At 45.8% G+C, this 12,662-nt stretch overlaps 1 protein-coding gene across 3 annotated transcripts in view; it reads right to left on the bottom strand.

Annotated features, from left to right (window-relative positions):
• Positions 1–221: 221 nt before the first annotated feature.
• The window catches only part of ttyh2 (tweety family member 2), a 32,531-nt gene continuing 20,090 nt past the window's right edge, over positions 222–12,662 (bottom strand). The window contains exons 5-14 of one of the 3 annotated variants that reach the window (XM_058407304.1): positions 12,535–12,630; positions 5,065–5,137; positions 4,895–4,964; positions 4,553–4,608; positions 4,183–4,287; positions 3,703–3,795; positions 3,445–3,587; positions 3,193–3,330; positions 2,299–2,377; positions 222–1,352 (exon numbers count right to left, since the gene is read on the bottom strand). In XM_058407304.1, the coding sequence (XP_058263287.1) occupies positions 1,272–1,352; positions 2,299–2,377; positions 3,193–3,330; positions 3,445–3,587; positions 3,703–3,795; positions 4,183–4,287; positions 4,553–4,608; positions 4,895–4,964; positions 5,065–5,137; positions 12,535–12,630 (934 nt within the window). In that variant the 3' untranslated portion in view covers positions 222–1,271. Of the gene's footprint in view, positions 1,353–1,373; positions 2,023–2,298; positions 2,378–3,192; positions 3,331–3,444; positions 3,588–3,702; positions 3,796–4,182; positions 4,288–4,552; positions 4,609–4,894; positions 4,965–5,064; positions 5,138–12,534; positions 12,631–12,662 lie in introns of those variants that run through there. The other 2 variants (XM_058407305.1, XM_058407306.1) reach the window with 2 other exon arrangements.

Raw genomic sequence — 12,662 nt, 5'->3', positions numbered from 1 at the left:
ACACACTCACATACACACACACACACTCATACACAGACACACACTCATACATACACACAAACGCACACTCACATACAGATACACACATACACACTCACATACACACACACACACACTCATACACAGACACACACTCATACATACACACAAACGCACACTCACACATACATATACACACATACACACTCACACAAACACATACATACACACAAACACTCACATACATACACACAAACGCACACTCACATACAGATACACACATACACACTCACACACACACACTCATACACAGACACACACTCATACATACACACAAACGCACACTCATACAGATACACACATACACACTCACATACACACACACACACTCGTACACAGACACACACTCATACATAGAACTCACATACATACACACAAACACATACATACACACAAACACTCACATACATACACACAAACGCACACTCACACATACAGATACACACATACACACTCATTCATACAAACACACTCACATACATACACACAAACGCACACTCACACATACAGATACACACATACACACATTCATACAAACACTCACATACATACACACAAACGTACACTCACACATACAGATACACACATACACTCATTCATACAAACACACTCACATACATACACACAAACGCACACTCACACATACAGATACACACACACACTCACATACACACACTCATACACAGACACACACTCATACATAGAAACACACTCACATACATACACACAAACACACACTCACACATAGATACACACACGCACACTCACACACACACACACACACTCACACACTCACACATACAGATACACACATATACACATGCACGCACACACAGGCGCATTCATGAACACACACACATGAACACACACACATGAACACACGCATGCATGCACATACATAAAGCTACACACACACATTACTCTCCTTGTAAGAAGGTTCCACTGAGATCATTCCCACAGATCATTAACACTGCACTAGTCCTAACTCTAACCTTCACATCTGCATCCAGAAGAAAACATCTCACCTCTCTGAGTGTTATTAAATACAAGTCGTGGGGTTTGTCTCTTCTTTTTTGTTTTTCAGAAAAAAAGTTTCCATGGTGAGAAGGAGAACAAGGTCCACACAAGGTCAAATCTGTCAGATATTTCTATCCTCATGGGGACATGTGGTCCAGGATAATAACACACTAAACACACTGGTGTGTGTGTGTGTGTGAAGATCATGAAGACGTTCAGGCCCTAAAATCCTCGCCAAAGTGTCTCATCTGATCTTCTGTCATGGAGAGGTAGTTGGCTCGCATAGTGGGAGAATACTGCAGAGAATACACACACACACACACACACACACACAAACACGCACACACATACACACACACACACCTTACTGAAATAAATTCTTTCTTTCTGGAAATTCAGGTACACTGTGTGTTAGAGTCGCTATACAACAACAACAACAATAATAATAACAATCATTACAGATTTTCTTTAGACTCAGAGTTGAACTGCTTTCTCACTAGTGTGCTAGCGTTCACATGGAAACAGAGCGAGCCTTCACTTACTAACATTACCTTATTAACTAGCTTACTCCTGTGAACTTCGAGCTGCCATTTTATTTATTTTTAGCAGAGCTGTTAGATGTAAAATCTGCTTAGAATGCTAATAACACTAAAAATTTTTAAAATTGCTAACACTTTGCTAATCGCTAGCTTGTTGGCTAACTAGCTGGCTAGGCTAATGTTAGCTAACAACTTTGTGCTTTTTGGGAGTAAATATTTTATTTGGTCATTAATATACACAACATATTTATTGTTAATGTTTTTATTTGAATTAAAGACGGTTGAATTGCTTCATCAGTTTTTCACACCTCAGGCACATTAGCAGGTCATTAGCATGTTAGCATGCTAATGTTAGATCGTTAGCAGTAATGTGGAATGCTAGCAGTTAGCAGAAGGGGATTCTGGGTATTTTAATTCAGGGGAAAAACTGAAAGAGAGAGAGAGAGAGAGAGATCTGACTTACAGAGTTTCTACATTCCCAGAGTTTAGAGAAAGAGAAATAAAAACAGACAGATGGAAGGAGAGATCCACAGACTTCCAGACTAAGAGATAGACAGATAAATTCAACTTTCACAACATCTAACGTGTGTGTGTGTGTGTGTTATGGTGTGTGTGTGTGTGTGTGTTATGGTGTGTGTGTGTTATGGTGTGTGTGTGTGTGTGTGTGTGTGTGTGCATGAGTGTGTGTAAAATGCTGACTCACTGAGGGAGGAGGAGATCCTCGGTTTATTAGAGGAGCATCCTCAAAGCGGGCATTTCCCCCAAACACTGACGACTGATTACTGAGACAGAGAGAGAGAGAGAGAGAGAGAGAGAGAGAGAGAGAGAGAGAGAGAGAGAGACAGGGAGAGAGAGGGACAGGAAGAGAGAGATTGAGACAGGTGAGAGAGAGACAGAGAGAGAGACGGGGAGAGAGAGACAGGGAGAGACGGGAAGAGAGAGAGACATGGAAGATAGAGAAAGAGATGGAGAGAGAGAGAGAGAGAGACAGACAGTAAAGACAGAGAGAGAGAGAGAGAGAGAGAGAGAGAGAGAGAGAGAGAGAGAGAGAGAGAGGGAGACAGAGAGAGAGAGAGGGAGACAGAGAGAGAGAGAGATGGAGAGAGAGAGAGAGAGAGATGGAGAGAGAGAGAGACAGAGAGAGACAGAGAGAGAGAGAGACAGAGAGAGAGAGAGAGAGACAGAGAGAGAGAGAGAGAGAGAGAGAGAGAGAGAGAGAGAGAGAGAGAGAGAGAGAGAGAGAGAGAGAGAGAGACAGAGAGAGAGAGAGAGAGAGACAGAGAGAGAGAGAGAGAGAGAGAGACAGAGAGAGAGAGAGAGAGAGAGAGAGAGAGAGAGAGAGAGAGAGACAGAGAGAGAGAGACAGACAGAGAGAGAGAGACAGACAGAGAGACAGAGAGAGAGAGATTAATAACTCTGTAGGTTCTTTACACACTCCTGATATCCCACAATGCACTGCAGTACAGGAGTGTATAACTCAGGGTTAGTGTCATTTCAGTAATAACACTGTGTGGCTTTTAATAAACGAGTCTATACACTGTGTATTCAGAGAGAGAGAGAGAGAGAGAGAGAGAGAGAGAGTGTGTGTGTGTCTCACATGTTGGAGGTGGGTGGAGCCGGTGGTGAGTGAAGGCTGTTCTGGCTGCTGCTGTAGCTGTAAAAAGTGTGCAGGTTCTCCGTCTGGGCTCGAGAGCTGAAGGGGTCTGAGTCCTCAAAATCCCCATAATCCCCTTCTCTAAAGAGAGAGAATCAGGAATCAGGTGTCACAGTTCTGAACTGATATGGAAGCTAAAGTCTTTATCCAGTGTCCCATTTAGGCTTTAACGTGTGTGTGTGTTGCTGTATATACCGGTTGTTGATTTGTCTCCATGCTCGTGGTATCACACACATCATGATGCAGAAGGCAGTGACGGACAGCAGAGAGAAAAGACAGAGATACAGCAGCCCCTCTACACCGTCATAACACACACCCATGAGAGCATCCAGATAGTCCTACACACACACACACACAACTGACCTTACTGATTCACTATCACACACCAGACTGATTCAGTAAGGCAGTACTGTATCAATTCTTAATTGATTCAGTGTCTTAGTGATTCAGTACCTTATTGATTCCTCTGCAGTCGAGTAGAGCAGTAATCTGATGTAGTTGTGCCTCAGAATTGTTCAACATGAGCTTAAGACCTTGGAGATCACTCTGAAACACACACACACATTGAGTCAGTACTAAAGTGATTCAATACTGCATTGAGTCAGTGAGTCAGTAACATGGTACAATTTAAGTGAGTAAATTAAGTGATTCAGTACTGTTGAGTCACTGGAATCATCAATTCAGAATACAGTTCCTTTTTTGAGTGAGTCAGTACTTATTAATTCAGTAAATTAGTAATTCCATACCTTATTGAGTGAGTAACTGATTAATTCCTAACAGAGTTGTAACTCAGTGATTCAGTACCTACTCTGTCTAATGATTCAGTATTGTATTCAGTCCATTAGAAATGTGATTCACTGACCATTTAGTCAGTGAGTCAGTAGTTTAGTTGGTTCTTTGTAAATTGATATGCGTGTGTGTGTGTGTGTATACCTCAGCGGTAGGGAAGAGAGGCACGGCAAACTGTAATAACCCCTGAACCTGAATCTGCATGGTGGTCAGAGATCTCTGGATGAGCGTCAGAGACTGCGGGAGAAACTGATTCAGGATCAGCATGCAGTCACAGTGATGTCATTTCCTCTCAAAGTTATAATACAAAAAAAAAGCTAATGTAATGTTAGTTCATCTAGAGATATTCAGAATCATGTGATAGTAAAAGGTATTAGACTGAATTAGACTAAGGAGTCTAATGAGATTGACTCAGATGAGTCAGTGAGTCAGATTACTGGCTAAACGAATCATTAGAACTCGTTAATGAGACAGAAAACAGTGGAGGCAGAGTGAGGTGTACAGACGGTGGTACCTGCTGGAATGGATTGGGGAGAGTCTGACTGCAGTACAGGTAATAATGAACAATATCTACAGAGAGACACAGAGGAGTCACAATTACATTACAATCATTACAACACACACACACACTCTCGTTAGTGTTATACACACCATCACTGACCCTGTGGTCACTTCAGAATCGAGAGAGATTCAGTACAGAGACATTTAGAAGAAAAATAAAGTTGAAGCTAGTACAGTTAGCTTGCTTAGCTAATCTAATCTGGAGAATGAGTTTGTAAAAATCAGAGTGTGTATTATTGTATGTTTATTTAAGCCTCTGTGTGTGTGTGTGTGTGTGTGTGTGTGTGTGTCTCACCTGAGCTGATTGCATCTTTAGTCTGGTTCATGATGAACTTGTCTGGAGACACACAGAAATCACTGATGCCCTGAAACACACACACACACACACACACACACTCCAGGCTAAATGTACATCCTCGCAGTGATTTAATAAACATACGTCAGGACCTGTGTGTTAAAACTCACCACCGCTGTCGCTACCTCGACCCCCAGAGACGCCCAGCTCACTATCAGAATTAGCATGCTAAACACCATCATGCTGCAACACACACACACACATACTAAATCAAGATAACATCATTATTAGCTAATGGACAGAGTTTGTGATAAATTAAAACACACAATTGTGTGTGTGTGTGTGTGTGTGTGTGTGTTGCACACAAATGTTGAATTGTAAGTGTTGCAATGTAAATGTAATGTAAATGTTGCAGCATGATGGTGTTGAAGATCTGTGTGTATTAAACAGTGCGTGTGTGTGATGTGCAGTGTGTATGATGTGTGTGATGTGCAGTGTGTGTGTGATGTGCAGTGTGTGTGTGATGTGCAGTATGATGTGTGTGTGATGTGCAGTGTGTGCGAGATGTGCAGTGTGTGTGTGATGTGCAGTGTGTGTGTGATGTGCAGTGTGTGTGATGTGTGTGTGATGTGCAGTGTGTGTGTGATGTGCAGTGTGTGTGATGTGTGTGATGTGCAGTGTGTGTGTGATGTGCAGTGTGTGTGATGTGCAGTGTGTGTGTGATGTGCAGTGTGTGTATGATGTGTGTGTGATGTGCAGTGTGTGTGTGATGTGCAGTGTGTGTATGATGTGTGTGTGATGTGCAGTGTGTGTATGATGTGTGTGTGATGTGCAGTGTGTGTATGATGTGTGTGTGATGTGAAGTGTGTGTGTGATGTGCAGTGTGTATGATGTGTGTGTGATGTGCAGTGTGTGTATGATGTGTGTGTGATGTGAAGTGTGTGTATGATGTGCAGTGTGTGTATGATGTGTGTGTGATGTGCAGTGTGTGTATGATGTGTGTGTGATGTGAAGTGTGTGTGTGATGTGCAGTGTGTGTGTGTGATGTGCAGTGTGTGTGTGTGATGTGCAGTGTGTGTGTGTGATGTGCAGTGTGTGTATGATGTGTGTGTGATGTGCAGTGTGTGCGAGATGTGCAGTGTGTGTGTGATGTGCAGTGTGTGTGTGTGATGTGCAGTGTGTGTGTGTGATGTGCAGTGTGTGTATGATGTGTGTGTGATGTGCAGTGTGTGTGTGATGTGCAGTGTGTGTATGATGTGTGTGTGATGTGCAGTGTGTGTATGATGTGTGTGTGATGTGTGTGTGATGTGCAGTGTGTGTGTGATGTGCAGTGTGTGTATGATGTGTGTGTGATGTGCAGTGTGTGTATGATGTGTGTGTGATGTGAAGTGTGTGTGTGTGATGTGCAGTGTGTGTATGATGTGTGTGTGATGTGAAGTGTGTGTGTGATGTGCAGTGTGTATGATGTGTGTGTGATGTGAAGTGTGTGTGTGCAGTGTGATGATGTGTGTGTATGTGTGTGTGATGTGCAGTGTGTGTTGTGTGTGTGATGTGTGTGTGATGTGCAGTGTGTGTGATGTGCAGTGTGTGTGTGATGTGCAGTGTGTGTGTGATGTGCAGTGTGTGTGATGTGCAGTGTGTATGATGTGTGTGTGATGTGAAGTGTGTGTGTGATGTGCAGTGTGTGTATGATGTGCAGTGTGTGTGATGTGCAGTGTGTGTGATGTGCAGTGTGTGTGTGATGTGCAGTGTGTGTGATGTGCAGTGTGTGTGTGATGTGCAGTGTGTGTGATGTGCAGTGTGTGTGTGATGTGCAGTGTGTATGATGTGCAGTGTGTGTGTGATGTGCAGTGTGTGTGATGTGCAGTGTGTGTGTGATGTGCAGTGTGTGTATGATGTGCAGTGTGTGTGATGTGCAGTGTGTGTGTGATGTGCAGTGTGTGTGATGTGCAGTGTGTATGATGTGTGTGTGATGTGAAGTGTGTGTGTGATGTGCAGTGTGTATGATGTGTGTGTGATGTGCAGTGTGTGTGTGATGTGCAGTGTGTATGATGTGCAGTGTGTGATGTGCAGTGTGTGATGTGCAGTGTGTGTATGATGTGTGTGTGATGTGAAGTGTGTGTGTGATGTGCAGTGTGTATGATGTGTGTGTGATGTGCAGTGTGTGTATGATGTGTGTGTGATGTGAAGTGTGTGTGTGATGTGCAGTGTGTATGATGTGTGTGTGATGTGTGTGTGATGTGCAGTGTGTGTATGATGTGTCGTGTGTGTGATGTGCAGTGTGTATGATGTGCAGTGTGTGTGTGATGTGCCGTGTGTGTGAGATGTGCCGTGTGTGTGTGATGTGTCGTGTGTGTGTGATGTGCCGTGTGTGTGATGTGCAGTGTGTGTGATGTGCAGTGTGTGTGATGTGCAGTGTGTGTGATGTGCAGTGTGTGTGTGATGTGCAGTGTGTGTGTGATGTGCAGTGTGTGTGATGTGCAGTGTGTGTGTGTGATGTGCCGTTTGTGTGTGATGTGCCGTGTGTGTGTGATGTGCAGTGTGTGTGTGATGTGCAGTGTGTGTGTGATGTGCAGTGTGTTTGATGTGTGTGTGTGATGTGCAGTGTGTGTGTGTGATGTGCAGTGTGTGTGTGATGTGCAGTGTGTGTATGATGTGTGTGTGATGTGAAGTGTGTGTGTGATGTGCAGTGTGTATGATGTGTGTGTGATGTGAAGTGTGATGTGCAGTGTGTGTGTGATGTGCAGTGTGTGTGATGTGCAGTGTGTGTGTGATGTGCAGTGTGTGTGATGTGCAGTGTGTGTGTGATGTGCAGTGTGTATGATGTGTGTGTGATGTGAAGTGTGTGTATGATGTGTGTGTGATGTGCAGTGTGTGTGTGTGATGTGCAGTGTGTGTATGATGTGTGTGTGATGTGCAGTGTGTGTGTGATGTGCAGTGTGTGTATGATGTGTGTGTGATGTGCAGTGTGTGTGTGATGTGCAGTGTGTATGATGTGTGTGTGATGTGCAGTGTGTGCGAGATGTGCAGTGTGTGTGTGATGTGCAGTGTTTATGATGTGTGTGTGATGTGCAGTGTGTATGTGATGTGCAGTGTGATGTGTGTGATGTGCAGTGTGTGTATGATGTGTGTGTGATGTGTGTGTGATGTGCAGTGTGTGTGTGATGTGCAGTGTGTGTGTGATGTGCAGTGTGTGTATGATGTGTGTATGATGTGTGTGTGATGTGAAGTGTGTGTGTGATGTGCAGTGTGTATGATGTGTGTGTGATGTGAAGTGTGTGTGTGATGTGCAGTGTGTATGATGTGTGTGATGTGCAGTGTGTGTGTGATGTGCAGTGTGTGATGTGCAGTGTGTGTATGATGTGTGTGTGATGTGAAGTGTGTGTGTGATGTGCAGTGTGTGTATGATGTGTGTGTGATGTGAAGTGTGTGTGTGATGTGCAGTGTGTGTATGATGTGTCGTGTGTGTGATGTGCAGTGTGTATGATGTGCAGTGTGTGTGTGATGTGCCGTGTGTGTGAGATGTGCCGTGTGTGTGTGATGTGCAGTGTGTGTGTGTGATGTGCAGTGTGTATGATGTGCCGTGTGTGTGTGATGTGCAGTGTGTGTGATGTGCAGTGTGTGTGAGATGTGCCGTGTGTGTGTGATGTGACGTGTGTGTGTGATGTGCAGTGTGTGTGATGTGCAGTGTGTGTGTGATGGGCAGTGTGTGTGTGATGTGTGTGTGATGTGTGTGTGATGTGTGTGTGATGTGTGTGTGATGTGCAGTGTGTGTGTGATGTGCAGTGTGTGTGTGATGTGCAGTGTGTGTGTGATGTGCAGTGTGTGTGATGTGCAGTGTGTGTGTGATGTGCAGTGTGTGTGTGATGTGCAGTGTGTGTGATGTGCAGTGTGTGTGTGATGTGCAGTGTGTGTGTGATGTGCAGTGTGTGTGATGTGCAGTGTGTGTGTGATGTGCAGTGTGTGTGTGATGTGCAGTGTGTTTGATGTGTGTGTGTGATGTGCAGTGTGTGTGTGTGATGTGCAGTGTGTGTGTGTGATGTGCAGTGTGTGTGTGATGTGCAGTGTGTGTGTGTGATGTGCAGTGTGTGTGTGATGTGCAGTGTGTGTGATGTGTGTGTGTTGTGCAGTGTGTGTGATGTGCAGTGTGTGTGTGATGTGCAGTGTGTGTGTGATGTGCAGTGTGTATGATGTGTGTGTGATGTGAAGTGTGTGTATGATGTGTGTGTGATGTGCAGTGTGTGTGATGTGCAGTGTGTGTGTGATGTGCAGTGTGTGTGATGTGCAGTGTGTGTATGATGTGTGTGTGATGTGTGTGTGATGTGCAGTGTGTGTGTGATGTGCAGTGTGTGTGATGTGCAGTGTGTATGATGTGTGTGTGATGTGCAGTGTGTGTATGATGTGTGTGTGATGTGCAGTGTGTATGATGTGTGTGTGATGTGAAGTGTGATGTGCAGTGTGTGTGTGATGTGCAGTGTGTATGATGTGCAGTGTGTGATGTGCAGTGTGTGTATGATGTGCAGTGTGTGTGATGTGTGTGTGTGTGTGATGTGCCGTGTGTGTGTGATGTGCAGTGTGTGTGTGATGTGCAGTGTGTGTGTGATGTGCAGTGTGTGTGTGATGTGCAGTGTGTGTGTGATGTGCAGTGTGTGTGATGTGCAGTGTGTGTGATGTGCAGTGTGTGTGATGTGCAGTGTGTGTGATGTGCAGTGTGTGTGTGATGTGCAGTGTGTGATGTGCAGTGTGTGTGATGTGCAGTGTGTGTATGATGTGTGTGTGATGTGCAGTGTGTGTATGATGTGTGTGTGATGTGAAGTGTGTGTGTGATGTGCAGTGTGTATGATGTGTGTGTGATGTGCAGTGTGTGTGTGATGTGCAGTGTGTATGATGTGTGTGTGATGTGCAGTGTGTGTGTGATGTGCAGTGTGTGTATGATGTGTGTGTGATGTGCCGTGTGATGTGCAGTGTGTGTGTGATGTGCAGTGTGTGTGTGATGTGCAGTGTGTGTGTGATGTGCAGTGTGTGTGTGATGTGTGTGTGATGTGAAGTGTGTGTGTGATGTGCAGTGTGTATGTGTGTGTGATGTGCCGTGTGTGTGTGATGTGCAGTGTGTATGTGTGTGTGATGTGCAGTGTGTGTGTGATGTGCAGTGTGTGTGTGATGTGTGTGTGATGTGCAGTGTGTGTATGATGTGTGTGTGATGTGAAGTGTGTGTGTGATGTGCAGTGTGTATGTGTGTGTGATGTGCAGTGTGTGTATGATGTGTGTGTGATGTGCAGTGTGTGTATGATGTGTGTGTGATGTGAAGTGTGTGTGTGATGTGCAGTGTGTATGATGTGTGTGTGATGTGCAGTGTGTGTGTGATGTGCAGTGTGTGTATGATGTGTGTGTGATGTGCCGTGTGATGTGCAGTGTGTGTGTGATGTGCAGTGTGTGTGTGATGTGTGTGTGATGGGCAGTGTGTGTGTGATGTGCAGTGTGTGTGTGATGTGCAGTGTGTGTGTGATGTGCAGTGTGTGTGTGATGTGTGTGTGATGGGCAGTGTGTGTGATGGGCAGTGTGTGTGTGATGGGCAGTGTGTGTGTGTGATGTGCAGTGTGTGTGATGTGTGTGTGTGTGTGATGTGCAGTGTGTGTGTGTGATGTGCAGTGTGTGTGATGTGTGTGTGTGTGTGATGTGCAGTGTGTGTGTGTGATGTGCAGTGTGTGTGATGTGCAGTGTGTGTGATGTGTGTGTGTGATGTGCAGTGTGTGTGTGTGTGATGTGCAGTGTGTGTGTGTGTGATGTGCAGTGTGTGTGTGATGTGCAGTGTGTTTGATGTGTGTGTGTGTGATGTGCAGTGTGTGTGTGTGATGTGCAGTGTGTTTGATGTGTGTGTGTGTGATGTGCAGTGTGTGTGTGATGTGCAGTGTGTGTGTGTGTGATGTGCAGTGTGTGTGTGATGTGCAGTGTGTGTGTGTGATGTGCAGTGTGTGTGTGTGATGTGCAGTGTGTGTGTGTGATGTGCAGTGTGTGTGTGATGTGCAGTGTGTGTGATGTGTGTGTGTTGTGCAGTGTGTGTGTGATGTGTCGTGTGTGTGTGATGTGCAGTGTGTGTGATGTGCAGTGTGTGTGTGATGTGCCGTGTGTGTGTGATGTGCAGTGTGTGTGTGATGTGTCGTGTGTGTGTGATGTGCAGTGTGTGTGTGATGTGCAGTGTGTGTGTGATGTGCAGTGTGTGTGATGTGCAGTGTGTGTGTGATGTGCAGTGTGTGTGATGTGCAGTGTGTGTGTGTGTGATGTGCCGTTTGTGTGTGATGTGCCGTGTGTGTGTGTGTGATGTGCAGTGTGTGCACAGTGTGTGTGTGTGTGATGTGCCGTGTGTGTGTGTGTGATGTGCAGTGTGTGCACAGTGTGTGTGTGTGTGATGTGCAGTGTGTGCACAGTGTGTGTGTGTGTGATGTGCCGTGTGTGTGTGTGTGATGTGCAGTGTGTGCACAGTGTGTGTGTGTGTGATGTGCAGTGTGTGTGTGATGTGCAGTGTGTGTGTTGTGTGTGTGATGTGTGTGTGATGTGCAGTGTGTGTGATGTGCAGTGTGTGTGATGTGCAGTGTGTGTGTGATGTGCAGTGTGTGTGATGTGCAGTGTGTGTGATGTGCAGTGTGTGTTGTGTGTGTGATGTGTGTGTGATGTGCAGTGTGTGTGATGTGCAGTGTGTGTGTGATGTGCAGTGTGTGTGATGTGCAGTGTGTGTGATGTGCAGTGTGTGTTGTGTGTGTGATGTGTGTGTGATGTGTGTGTGATGTGTGTGTGATGTGCAGTGTGTGTGTGATGTGCAGTGTGTGTGTGATGTGCAGTGTGTGTGTGTGATGGGCAGTGTGTGTGTGATGTGCAGTGTGTGTGATGTGTGTGTGATGGGCAGTGTGTGTGATGTGTGTGATGTGCAGTGTGTGTGTGATGTGCAGTGTGTGTGTGATGTGCAGTGTGTGTGATGTGCAGTGTGTGTTGTGTGTGTGATGTGTGTGTGATGTGTGTGTGATGTGCAGTGTGTGTGTGTGATGGGCAGTGTGTGTGTGATGGGCAGTGTGTGTGTGATGGGCAGTGTGTGTGTGATGGGCAGTGTGTGTGTGATGTGCAGTGTGTGTGTGTGATGGGCAGTGTGTGTGTGATGTGCAGTGTGTGTGTGATGGGCAGTGTGTGTGTGATGGGCAGTGTGTGTGTGTGATGGGCAGTGTGTGTGTGATGTGCAGTGTGTGTGTGATGGGCAGTGTGTGTGTGATGGGCAGTGTGTGTGTGATGTGCAGTGTGTGTGTGATGGGCAGTGTGTGTGTGATGGGCAGTGTGTGTGTGTGATGGGCAGTGTGTGTGTGTGATGGGCAGTGTGTGTGTGATGGGCAGTGTGTGTGTGATGGGCAGTGTGTGTGTGATGGGCAGTGTGTGTGTGATGGGCAGTGTGTGTGTGATGGGCAGTGTGTGTGTGTGATGGGCAGTGTGTGTGTGTGATGGGCAGTGTGTGTGTGATGTGCAGTGTGTGTGTGATGGGCAGTGTGTGTGTGATGGGCAGTGTGTGTGTGATGGGCAGTGTGTGTGTGATGGGCAGTGTGTGTGTGTGATGGGCAGTGTGTGTGTGTGATGGGCAGTGTGTGTGTGATGAAGGTTACGTTGTCAGAAGGCAGCGTGATTTCTTGGCCAGACCGAGACATGCTAACAGACAGATGAGCAGATCAGCTATGAGAATCAGCAGATAGGTCAGCCACCTACACACACACACACACACACACACACACAC

This window comes from Hemibagrus wyckioides, linkage group LG13 (genome assembly GCF_019097595.1).
Source record: "Hemibagrus wyckioides isolate EC202008001 linkage group LG13, SWU_Hwy_1.0, whole genome shotgun sequence".
Classification (NCBI taxonomy): domain Eukaryota; kingdom Metazoa; phylum Chordata; class Actinopteri; order Siluriformes; family Bagridae; genus Hemibagrus; species Hemibagrus wyckioides.
Note: the sequence above shows the minus strand (reverse complement) of the source record. Positions and strands in the feature narration are given on the sequence as shown.